Consider the following 18883-nt stretch of genomic DNA (forward strand, 5'->3'; position numbering starts at 1 on the left):
TCCCTCCTCTGATGCCCTCTAACAGCTCTGCCTCCCAAAGGCTTGTGCGGCTGTTTGTTGTAGCAGCCATGGCTACAAGCTCCCCAGGCAAATGGTGCCTCTGGGGCTGGTTCCCAGGTCCCTGTGGGTCAGTTTGAGGAGGCACCTCTATTTGGGGCGGGGCAGCTCAGAGACCAGGGGTGGCAGCATTAGCTGCCCGGAGGACTCCCAAGGAGACGGAAGGGGAGAGGAGGGAACTGGACGAGATGTCCCTCAGAGTCCTTTCCAGCTCTACAATTCTGATTCTATGCAAGTATATGAATTCTCCTTCAACCCTGAAAGCTGTGGAAAAGGTTGTCCAATTACATCCTGTTGAAGATGCTTGTGATTATCAATGCTGATTTTCCAGTCTGATGAGACCAAGGTGTATTAATTTAAATTTATTTAATTTAAACTGAGGAGGAGAAACCTATTGATGGGGGGAGGGGACCAATGTTTGACCAAGCTTCTGATCTGCACTTTACACAACTTTCTAAGTTAATCAACATATTTTATTTACAACTGGGAAAATCCTAGTAAGGAAGGTATGTTTTAGCTATACAATGGCTCGTGTGTGTGTGTGTGTGTGTGTGTGTGTGTATTCACTACTTTCGAAAATGATACAGAATATTTGGCTTAGAACTCTTTGATCATAATTTGAGTTAAACTGCATGTGTCGTACCATAGTTAAAATACATATGCAGTCATACCGTAGTTGATGAACGCCTTGCGACTCGAACGTTTTGGCTCCCAAACGCAGCAAACTCGGAAGTGAGCGTTCCAGTTTACGAACGTTCTTTGGAACCCAAACGTCCGACGCAACTTCCGATTGGCTGCAGGAGCTTCCTGCAGCCAATCGGAGCCACGCCTTGGTTTCACGTTTTGGAAGTTGAACAGACTTCCAGAACGGATTCCATTTGACTTCCGAGGTACGGCTGTAATCATTTCAAATCATGGATTTCTGATCATCTCATTGTATTTGCAAAAAGACCTGGACAATGTCACTTTCCTGCAGACTAATGCCAAAATATTTTGGGTCAAGGGCCATAACTTAGAAGTTACTTTGCATGTAGAAGGTTCCAGATTCAATCCTCCGCATCTCCAGGAAGGGCAAGACGAGAACCTTGTCTGACATCTTGGAGAGCAGCTGCCAGGCAGCATGGACAATACTGAGCTAAATGGACTAATGATCTGAGTCCGTATAAGGTAGCTTTCTGTATTCCTAAAACTCCAAATACTCTTCTCCACTGTGAGATGGGAAATAAAACTACACATTTTCACAACTCATAGCAAAAATTGCAGAGCTTGCCTCATTAAAACATATATTACTATTTAAATCTCTCTTCTGCTCTTCCTCCAAATAGTTCAGGACAAGGGACATGGTGCTGCTTCTTTTTTTCCTCAAAGGCTGCATCAACAGAAGTCTAGCATCCAGATCAAGGTAGTAATAGTATCACTTAAGTCTGCCTTGGTCAGACCCCACCTGGAGTACAGGTAACTCCCCATTTATGCACTGGTTACATTCCAAGACACCACATGTTTAAGTGAAATTGTGTATATTTGAAACATCATTGAAAAAGCCTTAAAAAACCCTGCCCCGCCCCTTTCTCTGATGTATTTGTGTTATTTTCAGGATTGGCACAATGCACACATGCATCGTCACACATATCTTGGACGTGCCTAAAATAGTCTCTGCCTGTACTGTGTCCTGTTCCGGGCACCACAATTTAAGAAGGATATTGACAAGCTGGAATGTATGCAGAGAAGGGGAACCAAGATGATCAAGGATCTGGAAACCAAGCCTTATGAGGAACAGTTGAGGAAACTGGGTATGATTAGCCAGGAAAAGAGGAGCCTAAGAGGAGATATGATAGCTATCTGATGGGCTGCCACATAGAAGATGGCACAAGCTTGTTTTCTGCTACTCCAGAAAGGAGGACCCAAACCAGTGGATTCAAATTACAAGAAAGGAAATTCTGCCTAATATTAGGAAGAACCTTCTGAATGTAAGACCTGGTCAACGGTGGAACCGACTACCTCAGAAAGTCAATGGAGGTTTTTAAACAGAGGTTGAATGACCATCTGTAAGGGATTCTTTAGCTGCAATTCCAGCCTTGGAGGCAGTTGGACTAGATGAGTCTTGGGGTCCTTCTAAATCTACAATTACTGTATATGATTCTGCAGTCATCCAATGAACTTTGCAGCAGAGAGGAACATGAAACTGGCTTAAGAAAGGAATGTAAGACTAGTAAGTTCAGAGAAATAAAGGACAGCTTCAATGTGATTCTGAAGCTAGATCTCACACCTGCCATAGCTTTCTTGTTCTTGGTTTCCATTTCCAAGCCCACAATTTGTTGTAATCCAATCTCTCTCTCACTGGATTTTAAAAATAAAACATAAATATACATTTTACATACTTTATGAATGTAATTATATCTATATCTCACAGTCTTTTGAATGCTAGAGTTCAAGCAGCTTGTTCCTTCTATAGGAAAACCACTTTTAATGCACTTAATTCTGGTCAATATGTTTTACAGAAAGTTGTGGATTAAATTCTAGGAGGTTATATAAAATATACTTTATTTTAACATGTTTGTATTTAACTCAGATTTAATTTACTCTTTTATAGTTCATACCATTACACAATTTTAAATGAATAATTAAAGATATCCGATTTGGGGCAGGGGGAGTATTCTTATATACGCTGGTGCAGACAACAATAAGATCAACGTGAAACCACAAACCTAATCAGATGCTACATGGAGCACCATCCATTCCCTCAAATGCTAACAGCGCTGCAGAAGCTAAAAAAAACCAAGTGAGGGATGATAACATCAACCGTGTGAAAAATCCATGTATGAAAAAGGATGCTGCATTTTCAATTAGAAGGTGACGTAATTGGTCTCCTAGGAGAAAGTGACAGATGCACTGCTCTCAAAGCACACTCGGTGCCTGCGGAGAGAATGAGAAGCCAGATGCTTGAAAGGGGGCAAAGAGAGGGGCAGGGCTCAGAGATGAGAGCATTAGGGTCAGGCAACACTCTAAAAAATTACAAGCAGATGGCCAGATGACAGCCTATCGCTACAGAAGGCATTGACTCCATGTTGGGGGTTTTGCTCTTACCCGCATTTGTGTATGTCTGTTGAGACAAACAGGTGAAAATGTTGCAGTCACACAAGCACCATAGCTATGCAATCAGTATTGTAGACACAGCCTACAAAATGATTAAAGGACGCAATTTTCAACACTGCGATCGCTAAACGCCTCTGCATAGACAGAATAGCAATAATGAAAGATGGAGGGTATCTTTCCAGGAAACTTTTGACTTTAAAATAAACTTTCCATGATGCTAATGTATCATTAATTGTAAAGTTGCATGTTAGGTACCAGTTCTGGAGATCTCATAGCCAGTTTTTTTTTAAAAAAAAATACATTAATAAAGTGGTTATAATTACAGCAAACAGTCATTCTGATGCAAGCATTCCAATTAAGCGCTGACACTAGGCAATACAATATTTTGCAAGTTTCATTCCAACAGGAATTCTTTTTAGCTTCTGATATTTTAAAACACATTAGACAGAAGCCCAAAAGGAAGGGGGAAATGTGCTCCCGTTTTCCTATTTAGACACACGCACACTCAAGCCTAATCAAGAGGCTATGTGTTTTCTAGCCTTTTTTCACAACTTGGTCAATCTTCTTGTTTTCTGAAGATTATTATGCATTTCCTCCAGTTATATGCAAGGAATATTGAAATCAGTGTTCGAAATTAAGCCGTCGCCAGTAGTTTTTGCAACTCAAGAGTACCACCTAGCGACCAAGTTGTGATTTCCAGTAGCCTGAAATAAATCTCCACTGCAGAAGAGCTAGGGCAGCTGTTATCATCCCCTTTTTCTATGCTACTTCCCTGAAGCCTTCTGATATGCGCAAGAGACTCCATTGTGGTACTGCTTTCACAAGTAAACAAACTGTAAAGTATCCCACCCACGCCCACCTCTCTTAATTGTGGTGTCCAATTAAGAACTGCTATTAAACATGTGAAATTAACAATGTGTCACTGAACTGTGTATTAGTTCATGTATTTAAAAATAAAAAAAATAAGAAGTGCTGCTGCATTTGGAGGGGGGCAGATGGCAACTAGCCATGCTGTTTTTGCCCCTATAAGCCAGGTTCCAGGAGCCATTCGGCTCCTGGATTTTATATATCACTTTCTAACACTTCTTGAAATACTTACATCATCTACTTTGGGCTCTGTTACTGGTACCCATTTGTAAATCCTGAGGGATGTGTCACCAACTGTCACCCACTTCTTCTCCCTACAAAAAGATAACACATGTTAGTTTCAAAATAGAACATTAAAAAGTGGCGTGGTAGTATATATTGTGGAAGGTCTGTAACAACCTATTCAAATTGGTTGTATGTTCTCTAGGGACCTGAGAACATACGATGATGTGTAGAGTTGTCTGCATTTAATACAGGAGACATGTTATCTTTTAAAACCAGCAGATACCTTTGCCATTTTGCGGGTTCTTGTTGGCACAGCCCAACAAGCAAAAGTGACAAAGCGAGCGAGAGAGAGACCTACCCATCCAGAGAGCACATGCACTGAACACAATCTTTTGGTCGTTTAGTATGTCACAACAGCAGATAATATCTAATTTGAGGGGAAACGTAACCAAAATCAATTTTAAGTGTTTCTCAAAGTATAAAGGTATACCAACTAACTCCAAATTCCAAGAGACAGGAATACCACATGGCAGCATATGTATGTCCTCCAATCCCCTCTGCAAAATCCAAGCAGCTGGTGGCAGCTGGAGAGCCTTTCTACAATGGGAGGCTGTCAGGCTTAGAAAGGAAAATTTTGGAAGGATACATGACACATGAAACTCAAATGCTAAACCAGATAATCACTTCACGTGAGGCACCCAAACCCCAAACTGCTCACTCTTCACTCAATCAATGCCAAACCACTGTCTTGTGTTATGTCTGAAGCACCCCATTAAATTTCCGCATGATATAGCACACATACATGTACAGTTAGCTGGAACTCAACTCCTTGCAAGTCCCAGCAAGTATAAGTAACAAAAGCAGCTACACTGGAAGGGGAGAAACAAGATTCCCTGGTGGGCCAGAAGTATTAATCTGTAGAACAGAATGTGAGAGGTTTAGTGGAATTTTAAGAACAACAATAGAATGGAAAGAGGTCCAGATTATCTTTTTATCATTTCTGTGATACCACAAAGCTTGTTTTTGCTTTTAAATGAGAGACACTTATGAAAATTAGCAGCAATCCCTCCATAGCCTTATTTCACCTACTAGCTATTCATCATAGAGAAAAGGGTGAAGACAAAGACTATCTAGAAACAGGGGCCATCCACATCATAAAAGTGTATAGTGTCTCACAGCAGCATTTCTTACAATGGTGTTTCTGAAAACATGTATTTTATATATTATATTAACATTCTGATCCAACAGAGCCATTCTCCATTCCTAAAGCTCAATGCTCTGAAATGTTTATCAGTGCTCTGAAATCCAATGCACTGACCTATTACTGAAAGAAGGAAAATCACTAAAGTAGAACGCACTTTAAATTTGAGTTCTAAACATAATTTGTTATTTAACAAAATTTATAGACTGCTTAATCAAAAAAGAGCTCTTCAGCAGTTTACATAAGGCTGCATGTGTAATGTAATTAAGCAATTAAGCCAATGGAAGAATGAACCTATCACTGTTCTATTGAACACAAGACACCTGTGTGTTTCTAGTTATAAAAACAACATTTAAACGGAATCTGTTCCACAATGTATTAGAGATGCTGCATTTGAAAACCAAAAGTTCAATATACCTGTTAGCATCTCAAAGCAGCCACAAACAGCATCTTCACTCGATCAACTGTAGAATACAGGAGGAAACCTATGTTAGTATTTTTTATTTAAAAAAAATCTAGAGTGAAATTTATCCCTGATATTTGAGAGTCTTCATTTAATTATGTAGATTTGACTCTATTTGGCCCAAGAGACACATTCCCTTGTGGGCAACAATCTGGGGGTCACCTGCCAGTGCAAGGGGGAGCTATTTTACCCATTGGCTAGTCCACACACTCACACATCCCTCTCTATCTTCCTTCCAGGTAAGCAGAGGACATTATCAGAGCTCCAGGACACATTCCAGCCAGGCAAAAACACTCCAGAAGGAGGTGAAGAAGGGGCGGTGAAGGGTGTGGTAGGAAAAGTGACAAGGGCCTGGAGGGTCACATTTGGCCCCCAGGCTAGAGGTCCCCCACCACTAATGTAGATGATCAAGAGCACTGAACTCAGGCCTACATATGTTGAAAAAAACAAGATTTAACAAGCTGCCTGAGATGTGCCCAGCAGACTAACGCCCTCTTCTTTGAGTATCCCATGCCTCTCATGAAACTTCCTTAAGATTCAAAAGCAGTTTCCCATTGCTTTATTAAGAAATACAAGTCCAAAGTCCCCTTGAGCATGCAGTGTTAGCTGCACGGTTCTTTGGGTTTGGGCCAAAGGACAGAACGCTTGAAGAATCAGGGAACCTGAGGGAATAGACATACTGGTAAGGATATGGAATAGAAACACTATGTCCCAGGACAGGCATACCTCGGAAGTCTGTTCGACTTCCAAAACATTCCACTTCCAAAGCATGGCTTCCGGTTGGCTGCAGGAAGCCGCAGAAGCCCCGTTGGACGTTTGGCTTCCGAAAGAACATTCAAAAACTGGAAAACTCACTTCCGGTTTTCGATCGTCCAGGAGCTAAAACGCTTGACTCCCAAGGTGTTTGGGAGCCGAGGTACGACTGAACAGTATGTCCTATTCAGCCACTATGACAGCATACAAACTTTAGCAAATAGATAATTAGTTCCTCCAGTTTAGCAATGCTGCTTCACTGACCTGTCCTTCAAAAAGCAGTATCTAATTGGAAGCACTCTATTTTAATTACAGTTCCCCATTCCACAAACATTTTTGAGATACCAAAATCTGCATGGGGTAGTATGCATGGAATAGGGCTTGCTGAGCGCAATATGGATTATAATTTGTATGAATGATACTTAGGGACGCATATGCCTTCTGTAATCTTGAATAATAAAGAAAAAACAGGGGAAATCAGCAGTTTCTTTGAGCAGGATTAGGATTCTACTTTACATAGGCTGCTATCTGATCTGTTTTACTATTTCCCATGACTACTTAAGATGGGTACAGTGGTGCCCCGCAAGACGAATGCCTCGCAAGATGAAGAACTCGCTAGACGAAAGGGTTTTCCGTTTTTTGAGTCGCTTCGCAAGACGAATTTCCCTATGGGCTTGCTTCGCAAGACGAAACGTCTTGCGAGTTTGTTTCCTTTTTCTTAAAGCCGCTAAGCCGTTAACAGCTGCTAAGCCGCTAATAGCCGTGCTTCGCAAGACGAAAAAATCGCAAGACGAAGAGACTCGCGGAACGGATTAATTTCGTCTTGCGAGGCACCACTGTATTTCTTCTTTTTACCTACCATCACCTTCAGTATTTTAAAATTAACACTTTCTAATATTTTTTCCTCCCTGCAAGCATTTCACTTGGCAGTAGTACCTCCGTTTCTTAGTTTATCTCGACCTTTCTCTATTGTGTTGTGAATGGCCTATAAGGGGGCACAATGACATTTGTTTTCTTCCAGGGAAGCTGGAGGAGGCCAACTAGGGTCAGGGACTGCTACACTTGTGGATAAAGATTTTGGGGGGTGCACCAGGATTATGTATGCAGCAGTGCAAACAGATCGGGTTGCACCTCTTTTGCACAGAAACTGAGCCCCAGAGATCTGGCTAACTACACCACACCATTTCAGCAGACTAGTCCAATAAGTTTTCACATCTTGGTCAAATTAAGCTTCTTTAAAATCGGGGCATGTTTTAATCTCAAGTTCAGTTATGCATAAAAAGCGACATACTTTTCTAGTTTAACACATTATCTTAATATGGACCTAAGCAAAAGGTAGATTAATATAAAAATCCTTCTACAAACCGGTTATGGACACAAGCCAGAGTAAATTATATATGCCTAAGTACCACTCATATCAATATGATTAAGCACATTGTTAAACACAACTATTTCTACTAGTAATAGGATCACCTGGTTTCTCTGGCCTGCACCATGCATATACATATCAAATAAAAAGGTGAACATAGCACATACACATGAGAAATACTCAACAGGCTTTGGCACTGAAATAAATCATTTTCATCATAGGTTGCCTTCAAGGCCCTATTTAACCTCATGCCTAAGATACCACTTTAGAGTTTTCAAAGGTATAGCGTATCCATCTGATAAACAGAAGGCTGCATCGCCGACACAGATGCACACCTCGAACAAGCAGAAATCCAGGTGCCTCAGAAGGAAAAAAAAATATTTCTCTAATCATCAAGCCACATACAATCAACACCATCAAACCACAGGAATACTGAACAATAAACCTTTCTGTCTCAAGCAGATGTTTGACTGGAGGCTGAAGAAACCAGTGTCAGTAGCCAGGCTGATTGAGAAGGACCAGTCTGTTCTCAACTGAATGAATGCAGAGAGCGATCCAAACACCTGAACCATCAAAGGTAGCCAATGACTGCTGAAACTACTGGGTTCCCCAAGTTTGCCAGCATTCATTAATCACACTTGGTAACAGCAATGGAATAACTTTTTGTAGAACATTTTGCCTGCAACAACCTTCCAGTGAGAGATATATGTATATGCCTGGTCTGTTTTGCTATTTTCCCATGACTGCTTCAGGCAGGTTTTTCTTCTTCCAGCACCATCTCTCTCTCTCTCATTCTACATACCCGCACGCACATGTGCAGGCATGCACAGAACTGTACCCAACGTATAATAATAATAACAATAACAATAACAATAACAATAACAATAACAATAACAATAACAATAATAATAATAATAATAATTTATTTATTTATACCCCGCCCATCTGGCTGAGTTTCCCCTGCCACTCTGGGCGGCTTCCAACTGAATATTAAAAACAATGCAGCATTAAATATTAAAAACTTCCCTAAGCAGGGCTGCCTTCAGATGTCTTTTAAAAATAGGATAGTTGCTTATTTCCTTGACATCTGATGGGAGGGTGTTCCACAGGGCGGGGGCCACTACTGAAAAGGCCCAACGTATGTTGGGACCCAGTGCCATACCACTCAAAGTGTCTTCAGCAATAGCAAGCTTGAAGTCTTCAATACAGTGCAGCACACAGAAGGCATGTAGAGACATTAAATTTCATGCCAACAATCTTTCATCTCAGAATACATAAATATCCACAACCTATCACTGTACATTAGTAAAGGTTTGTACATTTCTTCTTGTTCTTGTTCCCCAATGGGGAAAAATAGAGGGGGGGTCCTACATTGTTCATCTGAAGAACAAGATCTACATAAACTTGTGACATGAACAATCCTTTTAAGGATCTGACTAGGTTTCCCACAGCAACTGGAAGGCTGCTATGTCAGGATTGAAGTCTGCAAAATTTCTATGGCTTTCCCCATCACTCTGCTCTTGGAGGAATGAGCCAGTGTGATCACCTGTGCATAGTTGCTATGACAACAGAAGATGCTGGCAAAAAAGTTTCACTTGACTTATTTGTTAAACAAGAAGCAAGGCTCCAATTTTCTCTTCTCCACACTTTTGGCAAAGAACGACAAAAGGAAACAAGGCGCACACTTGCCTTGAAAAAACAAATGGAGCATCAAGCACCCAGCTACAGTGATGCTGACAATGAGCATCACCATCTCTCCCTGCATTATGTTAGGCTCCTAAAAGTGCGTGCCAGCGAAGTGCATTTTCTTAAGCGCACAACAAAAGCATTATTCCTAGAACTTTGTACTATCATTAAGACTACAAGGCTGGCAGTGTTTCGGCTTTTCGACACAATGGCTTGGATTTCTATTTTGAATTCCTCTTCTCAGTCTGCATCAGAAAAGACACTTTTTAGCTATTTGCCCATTGCAATTTGAACTGGACTGCTCACAAACATCACAGCTTTTAAAACTGCAAACATCCACTCTGGGAAGAAAAGAAGGATACTAACTGATTTTTCTGTATTCTGCTTGTTTATAATATATACCTATAGAAGAACTATTTTATCCAACACAAAACCCTTGAATCCAATGATTTCTGCTTTTTATGAGCTGTGCATTGGTGTAACAAAAACTCAATCACATTGTTTTACAAAATAAGCCTGTCTTGAATTACATTCATACTATGTTATCTGATCCAAAAATACCAAACTGCACACTGATTGCCTATTGTGCTTCAATAACCATTTCGCTGTATTGTTTAGCTGTGCCACAATGATTTTCACAATAAAAACTACACAAAAACCCCACAAAAGAATAAAATGCTAAAACGTTGTAAAGATTTAACAAAAGAGGGCAATTCTACCAAGGTTACAACCTTTAATTATATAATTTCAAACAAATTCAAGTAGCAATTACACCCTCCCTGTATAGCTCCACTCAGATTTTAGAATTAAACAATACAAGCTGGAACCAATGTGATTTGTAGCACAAAACTAAAAATCTTTAAAATACATTCATTTGGTTGACCCATTCCCATTAAAATATCAGAACACATACGCATTCTAAACTTTACCTAGGATTTCAAGAATTATCACTTTTAAGATTTTCCTCTGAAATGTGTGAAAAGCATTTAAAACAACCATTCACACTTAAAGGTGCATGAGGATTTTAAAAGAAAGATGAAAGTCCAAGTCACTTCTGATGCCTGCCTATTCACCATAATATACTCTCCCTTCTGAATTAAAAATAAAATAAAAAAGGAAATACCCACAAATCACAATTCACAAAGCACACTGTTCTCTTTCTCACCAACCAAACAAAAGCACAAGGGAGCCAAGCAAAAGCAGTACTACACTTCGGGGGTATCAGAAAGAAGGTGCACAAGGATAAAAGGAGCTACAACAGCTAATGATCATTGGAGTGTGCAGAAGAGGGCTCTGCCCCCCCCCCATGAAGTAGGAGACAGCTCACCAAGAGGATATTGGGAAGGTGCTGCCATGCACATTCTAAGAAATACAGTGGTACCTCGCAAGACGAAAAACACACAAGACGAAAGAGTTTTCCGTTTTTTGAGTCGTTCCGCAAGACGAATTTCCCTATAGGCTTGCTTCGCAAGACGAAACATCTTGCGAGTTTGTTTCCTTTTTCTTAAAGCCGCTAATAGCCGTGCTTCGCAAGACGAAAAAACTGCAAGACGAAGAGACTCGCGGAACGGATTAATTTCGTCTTGCGAGGCACCACTGTATGTTGTGTGAATAGCCACAGAAAACAGTAGCGCACACACACTGAACAAAGTGATGGTAAAGAGTGTCTGTAAAATTCATGGTAGGGAGAAGAGCTCACGAGATACCCGCAAAGGCTACAGCAGAGTCACGGGCCCCAGATTCAGTCTCTATCCAGTTAAAAGGATCTCAGCTACAGGGGGAAAACCTCTGCCCAAGACACTGAAGAGCCTGTCCTGGGCTAGATATATAAAAAATCGAATGACTGGTCTAAGAATGCTTCAAATCTAGGTCAAGGGGCAGTTGGGAGGGGAAGAGGTCATATTGGGTTCAAAGAGGAAAGAAGAGTTTGGAGAGAGAAGTCCTCCTCTGCCTCCTGCCACATTCAGCGGAACAGGATGTGGAATGGTGAGAATATTGATCTATCTCACACAACAGGGAGCACACACAGCTAGTGGGTGTGGGAAGCATCACTTGGGGACAAGAAGGAAGTTGACAGGAAGAAAATGCTTGCATGGAGACCAACCAAGGAATCCATCCCAAGGCATTTGCCAAATGAGTTTATGGCTAAAGGGGCAATGAAGAGAAGAGAGACAGGTGGAAGGAAATACATAAGACCAAGGGAGAGGTTTAAGAAGATCTAACAGTGAAAAATTGGGGGGGGGGGGCTAGACATGGGTAAAGAAAACCTTAAAATAATTACAGTGGAGGAAAATAGGAAGAAATTAGGAAGGGGAAAGACCCAGGTATCTGTAAAAGAAAAGGCACCCAAATTGCACTAAGATATGATACAGAGGAACAGGGATAGCTCAGTCTGTAGAGAATGAGACTCTTAAACACAGGGTTGCGGGTTCGAGAACCCCACACTGGGCAAAAGATTCCTGTCTTTCAGGGGGTTGGACTAGATGACCCTCGCGGTCTACTTTGCCATTCTATGAAGTTAATCAAGGAGTTGAGGGTGGGGTTGCTGAGCAAAAACCATTGAAGAGTAAGGGGTGGGACAAAAACCCAAGGGACTGGGGGGGGGGGAGGACAAAGAAATATATGCATAAGAAACTGAAGTCAGAAAAAGAACCCCAAAAAGAAAAAAGAGGTGCCTGGGGGACTTCTAGTCGACCACAAGGGGAAGACCACAACAAAGGGGAGGGGGTCCAAGAAGTAAGCCTGCAAGGCTGCCTTGGAGGGAGTCTCGCTGACCAACTCTAGGGGATCTATAGAAAGAAGACAACCAATAAGGGGCACCAAGAGGCGAAGGGGGAAAGCCAAGGGGAAAGGAGATGGGAGAAAAGCCCTGAGGATGTGGGGGCGCTGCTGCGGTGTGTGCTCAACTTATGTGCAAGAGGGGAGAAGCCTCCCAAGAGGACGGAGGTGGGAGGAGCCCCCAAGCTGCCTTGGGGGGAATAGATGGGGTGGGAGGAAGGCGACTCAGGAGGGAAAGCACTAAGGGGTCTGTACTAGGAACTGGGTAGGGGGGAGAGTCTGGGGGTTCAACAATGAGCGGGCGGAGGGGCGGAAAGGAGAAAGCCCTGAAGGGTATTTGGTGGAAACTGAGGGAGGGGAGAGATAGAAGACATGTTGGAGGGGGGGTAAGACATATTGGGGGGGGGAGAAAAGATGAGGAGGCCACATGCGTGGGTGTGGGTGTTTCCACAATGGGACTCCCACCCACCTACTCGGAGGCAAGGAGAAATGTTGGCCTGTCTGGGAAGGGAGGGGGGCGCCGACACCCCCGCGCCGCCCCTCTTCCTTTATCCCCTTTCTCCTTCTCTCACTCCACACCCCCCCTTAAAAATAATAAATCTCGAGACAAAAACAAAAGCCTCCTCCTCCTCCTCCCTGCGGCTCAGCCTCGCTCACCATTTGCGCACTTTCTCGATGGCCGCCATCACCCGCTTGATATCATCCTTGGCGCGGCTGCGGGTCTCGGCCCGCACCGACCGGCCCGACATGCTGCCGCCGCCGCCGCCGCCGCCGCCGCGAGGGAGAGCCCGGACTCCGGCTGACTGGCTGGCTGGCTGGCGCGCTCCCTCCCTCCCTCCCGCGCTCGCTCGCTCGCTCCCTCTCGCACTGCTGGGCCCGCACCGGCAGAGGCTGGGAGCGGGAGGCGGAGGCGGAGGCAGCTCCGTCCTCGCTCGGCTCGCTCCGCGGCAGCGCCCCCGCACGCACGCACGCACGCACGACGGAGGCGCCTTCGCTGGCTCCGCCCCGGAGGGAGGGAGGAGGAGGAGGAGGTGAGCCGAGCGGGGCACTGCGCAGGCGCCAGCCCGGCGGACGCGCGCCTTTAGCTCCACCCCCGAGGCGAGGGGGGCGGGAACGCGGCTGGGGCGGGGGGAGGGGCGTTCCCGCGCTTTTGTCCTCTGAGGGAAGCGGCGCCGCGCCGCAGTTCGGTGTGAGGCGAGCGCTCTTGGCCGGACGATGCCTGCGCTTTCCTGCGAAACACTGGGGCAGGCATAGGCAAACTCGGCCCTCCAGATGTTTTGGGACTATAACTCCCATCATCCCTGAATACTGGTCCTGTTAGCTAGGGATGATGGGAGTTGTAGTCCCAAAAACATCTGGCGGGCCGAGTTTGCCTATGCCTGCGCTTGGGGGTTTCCTCCCGCCCCCCACCCCTTTTGCGTCCCACCTGGCATCTTCCAGCTGGATGAGTTTACCTCAGCATTTATTTATTTCCTTCATAAAATTTATACGCAGCTTGATTGTAAAACACAAACACGGACGGTCTCGAAGCGGGTTCACAACAAGGGGCTGCTTCATGTGGTGCCTGTTTTGCTTTTAAATGCACTTTGCATTGTCCCTGTATCCTACTGAGTTTTTTGTTTTTCACTCACAGTTTCTTGTTATATACATCATCGCCTTAAGATTGTTGTACAGAAGGTAACTGATGAATGAACGAAAATAATGCCTAGACCTGGGAGATTTGTGCTGTATAGAAACTGCTTGTCAAGTCAGTTTAATAAGTATGCAGATGAACTGTGTCCTTTGAGGCAGTGGTGCAGCATGGTTTTGCCAGGGCCAGGCAAGTATTTTGCACCGGCTAACCTAGGCTCATTCATGGTTCCTTGTCATCCTGGGGAAAGGTGACCAGTGGGATGCTGCAGGGTTCTGTCCTGGGCCCGTTGTTGTTCTACATCTTTATAAATGACTTGGATGAAGGAACTGAAGGTGTGCTAATCCATTTTGCAGATGATGCCAAGCTTGGGGTGCATAGCTAATGCCTCAGACAGAATCAGAATTCAAAATGACCCAGATTGGAGGACTGGACCCAAAGTAACAAAATGAATTTCATGAGGGACAAATGTTGGGTTCTGCACTTAGGCAGGAAGAACCAGATGCACAAATACAGGGCAAAGGACACCTGGCTTAATAGCAGTGCATGTGAAAGGGACCGAGGGGTCTTGGTGGACCACAATCTTAACATGAGTCAAGAGCGTGATGCACCTCTTTTCCTATCATGGACTGCAGATCCCTCCTTCCCATCATTTATTCTGTTATCACCAGAAAAAAATCCTTCATCTTCCATGACCCTGGCTCTGATAATTTTTATTTCAAAAGAAAATACAATTTCTAAAGGGATGCAAAAAATATATATATTTTTAATGCAGCAATGTGCTTTCTTTTTAAGGCTTAAGAACAATCAGAGGCCATTAAGATTTAATGATCAGAGTGCTGCTCCCAGATTCAGGTTCATTTGTGGTCTTTGTTGTTTCCGTCTCTGTCAGTCTCGGCTCAGGAATTGGTAAGTCAAGAATGTCTGTTATGAAGTGCGTCGCTGTGATTTCCTCTGGAATTTCTTCCTCAATAAAGGCATCTGCACCTGAAAGGCGAGAGGCATTGAAATGGACGTTAGGATTCAGGACAACAGAGATAAAGATGTTGCATCTGCACTGGGCTCTCCCCTCAACAGCTTACACTAGGCTGCATAGACATCATTCTAGGTTATTAGTTGTCATTTTGCCGATGTTTTCACAGTAAGTGAACCCCAGGGAGGTACAAAGTGGGGGGTGGAGGGGGGTGACAAGATGGCCCCTGCCTCCCCCCAGCTGTAGAGCGGTCGTACAGACTGTGCATGTGGCCGTACGGGATGCAGCACATGCACAGTCCGTACAGGATACCGCACGAGCGGCAGCCTGTACAGAGTGCGCATGTGCAGCACCCCATACGGGCTGCCGCACATGCGCACTCCATACTGTTGCCATGCAAGTGGCAGCCCATATGGACACCGTGCAAGCGGCAGCCCGTATGGACTGTGCATGTGCAGCAGCCTATACAACCTAAACAGCATGTGCGGCAGCCCATACAGCATGAGCGTCAACCCGTAAGGAGGGGGGGCACTAGGGGGCGCATTGGAAGATGGCCGACAATACCATCTCTCCGACCCACACGGGGTAATTAAGAGGCTGTTATGGGAGTAGGCAGCCTCCCTAGTTGCCCCAAGGAAATGAGGAACACTGCCCTTGCCTGCTGTACCCATAAATCACCCCCTAATTCGAAAGAAGGGGGTGAGGGCCCTAGGCAGAATGCCCCTGTGTGGACCTCGGCTCTCCTGGACGCTGTCTCTGATCGCGCACTAGCTGCAGCAATTTGGAATAATTAATTACAAAAGAAGCAAATGCACATATTTCAAGTGAAGAAGGGGAGTGAAGTCTGCTAATTTAAGTGACCTCTGCGAAAGAAGACGACGGGTTGGAGAAACAGGAATATTTTACGATGAAGATACACCAAAGGCTGGGTATGTTGACAATGGGACTGAATGGGGGGGGGGAACCTTTTTTACTTTCCTTCTATGTGATTTACAAGAACCCCTCCTCATTAGAATCGTTGGTTGAACTGACCCAAGCAAGATGATTAAGGTCTGTGTGGAGATAAACTTTAACCAAAAGTATGCTTTATGGAGATCGAGAAGCAATAAGAGCTTTTGGAATGGCGCAGCAATTAATTCAGAGTCGCCATCTTGCCAAAGGATTTATAGCCGGGAGGAAGAATGGACTTGTTTTCAGACTGCATTCCTGGTGAATCTCCTCAGAGGTTTTGAGAAAGGAGGCAGATTGGTGAAGATTAATGACGCTAAGACTGTTTTGATGTATGGAAGTGATGTTATATGGAAAACGTCTGGATATAGCTACTGGATAAAAAAAAATATCCACGCAGGATTACAAAATGTTCTAACGAGCTTGCGGAGACTATCAGAGGTCACAAAGAGAAAGGAAAAATATATGAAATTAACAACAAGAGATGTGGAAAAACAATAAGAAAGGACTGGATAGTACTGTGAACATCATAAGGTTAGATTTGTGGACATTAAAACAGCAGTAAGAAGCAAGAAGTTGATTGGATCCCCTTCGGAACTTGAAATATGGGTACCCCCAACAAAAATTTAAAATTTGGCTGTGTAATTTGGAATTTATGTAATTTGGTTTGATTTGATGTGATTGGTCGGTTAATAAAAAATTATTCTTAGGGCAACCCGTAAGGCGTGTGGCATCCCGTACAAACTGTACATGTGCGGCATTCTGTACGGAGTGCACAGTGCGGGATGCCACACATGTGCACTCCGTACAGGCTGCCCTGCCCCAGGAGCCAGAGAGGGTTCCTCCACCACTGCTGTAGCCAAGTACCTGTAGCGTCGTAGGTGCCAACCTCGGAGCGGCCCCCCTCAGGATTTGCGCCCAGCAAAGTGGTGAGGCACTCTGCTAGCTCCTCTTCTGTGAAATGCTCTCCTGGGTCAAATAAGGTAAAAACACAACCTGTTAGCTTTGTGACAAATCCATTTTGGGGCCAATGCTGCCCTCCTTTGGGTTGAGGCCCACCTCTCTGTTGTAGCAGCAGCAGCAGTTCATCCCTGCTAATGGCCACCTCGCTGTTCTCATTCTCATAGCCCAGCACTTGGAAGGCATTTTCTATTTCTTTTAGTGAGAGCCCAAAGGCAGGCCGGTGATTCACATACAGCTTGATAAAGTTGCCTAAATTGATGTCGGTAACTTGCATGCCCGTCTCCAGATATTCACTGAATTTGACTTCATTTAGCATGTCTTCAATCTAAAGGAATAAAAATGTGCCTTTGTAAACGGAGATACTGACGCCACTGGAATGCTTTGACATTCTGCGCCAAGGCAACAATAAAAGACATTTCATGGCCACTGAAAAAGGAACACTTTGCCGCCTAGAGAGGTCACATTTCCCAGCCCTCCAACCCATGCTCAGAAGGATTGGGAATAAATGGTTTGCATGATGTTCCCTCTGAGTCTTACCCATTTGGCTGCCGCTGTTTGCAATGATGTCCAAATATATATTTGTTCCGTTTCTATGCCATCTGTGTACCAAAGTCTGCTGGGTGGTTTACAAAATCAGTAAAACATACAAATACAATACAGTTCAGTTTAAGCAAATTGGTTTGCTGTTACATCTGAATTAACAGACCATTGTTTCTAATGTTGCTCCACCCTTGTGGGCCACTGTTTGGAGCAGCATCTGAGAATTGTCCAGAAAAGCAGAAAAACCATACAAAGCATTGTTTGCACAAACGGCCTTTTTCAGACATAAAACTAAACCATGGTTTAATATTACGGTATAGGAACAAGCAAATGCTTTGTGGAACCTCTGTTTTAATTCTGCTTCCAGATAATTGTGGGGAAACCATACTTCAGCAGTGTTAAAGAGCTCAAGGGGATGCAAGCTTGGAAGTCATGTACAAGCATTAACAGGCATGAACCCTAGAGAATGATGAACCTTCCCCAACTAGAGATTTAACTTTTAGAAACTTGGGTATTGGGGTAGAAGCTGAAGAATTGCTTCTCTCTAGTAACCTGCTATATGCCCACTCAACTGCTTCAATCTGCAGAACTGGCACTGTTACAGATGTTCTGAATTTATAAGGAATCCAAATTCTAGTGTGGCAGCACCTACATTTTGGAACCCCCTGTATATTGACATCAGGCAGGCACTGTCACTAGACTCTTTTCAGTACCTGCTAAAAACCTTTTTGTTTAGAGAAGCTTCCCCAGATATGTGGAAAGTTGATGTGCATTTTAATCTGCTGTCAGTTGTTTTTACTAGTAATGTCATTGCTTTATTCTTTTTTTAAAAAAACCAATTTGGTGTTTTTCACAACCATGTGGCATATACGTTTTAAAAAATCAAATAAATAAATAAATGCACACACCCCTCAATAAAAACCTCCTGAAAAGGAAAAACAGAGGTGGTGATTTACCAGCCACAGATACCAGATAATCAGATCTGGTCCTGATAACACAGATTCTGTTAGGAGTGAAAATAGATTTATGAATGAGAAGGAAGAAGAGAAGTGACGCCACTTGCAAGGCTATTATAATAATTACTGCTCCCGCCATAAAATTAGAAATATCAGTTTCTCTCCACGACCCTCATCATCCCCAAGAGGCATTTTTCCAAGGATATGACATGCACAGGGGGAAAGGAGTCGCAAAGGATTAGTGAGGTGGGGAGAAGAGCTGGTTCTCTTTTCACACCCTCTGGCTGTTTCATAAAAGTGGGGCAGCTCCAGCGCTGTTCTTATTGTGCCTGCGCATTTCTGCTCAGCGGAGGGAAGTAGGCCATGAACCCTCCCCGCTAC

General features: G+C 43.8%; 2 protein-coding genes across 2 annotated transcripts in view; both read right to left on the bottom strand.

Annotated features, from left to right (window-relative positions):
- Nucleotides 1–13503, bottom strand: part of BCL7A (BAF chromatin remodeling complex subunit BCL7A) — a 29225-nt gene extending 15722 nt beyond the window's left edge. The window contains exons 1-2 of the mRNA XM_083476519.1: nt 13150–13503; nt 4250–4331 (exon numbers count right to left, since the gene is read on the bottom strand). Coding sequence (XP_083332645.1) covers nt 4250–4331; nt 13150–13241 — 174 coding nt within the window. The 5' untranslated portion in view covers nt 13242–13503. The remainder of the gene's footprint in view (nt 1–4249; nt 4332–13149) is intronic.
- Nucleotides 13504–14868: 1365 nt separating this feature from the next.
- Nucleotides 14869–18883, bottom strand: part of CFAP251 (cilia and flagella associated protein 251) — a 39500-nt gene continuing 35485 nt past the window's right edge. Inside the window, 3 exon segments of the mRNA XM_083476397.1 lie at nt 14869–15109; nt 16911–17012; nt 17103–17331. Of these exon segments, the coding sequence (XP_083332523.1) occupies nt 14940–15109; nt 16911–17012; nt 17103–17331 (501 nt within the window). The 3' untranslated portion in view covers nt 14869–14939.

The sequence above is a fragment of the Podarcis liolepis genome (assembly GCF_965112155.1).
Source record: "Podarcis liolepis genome assembly, chromosome: 15".
Lineage (NCBI taxonomy): Eukaryota > Metazoa > Chordata > Lepidosauria > Squamata > Lacertidae > Podarcis > Podarcis liolepis.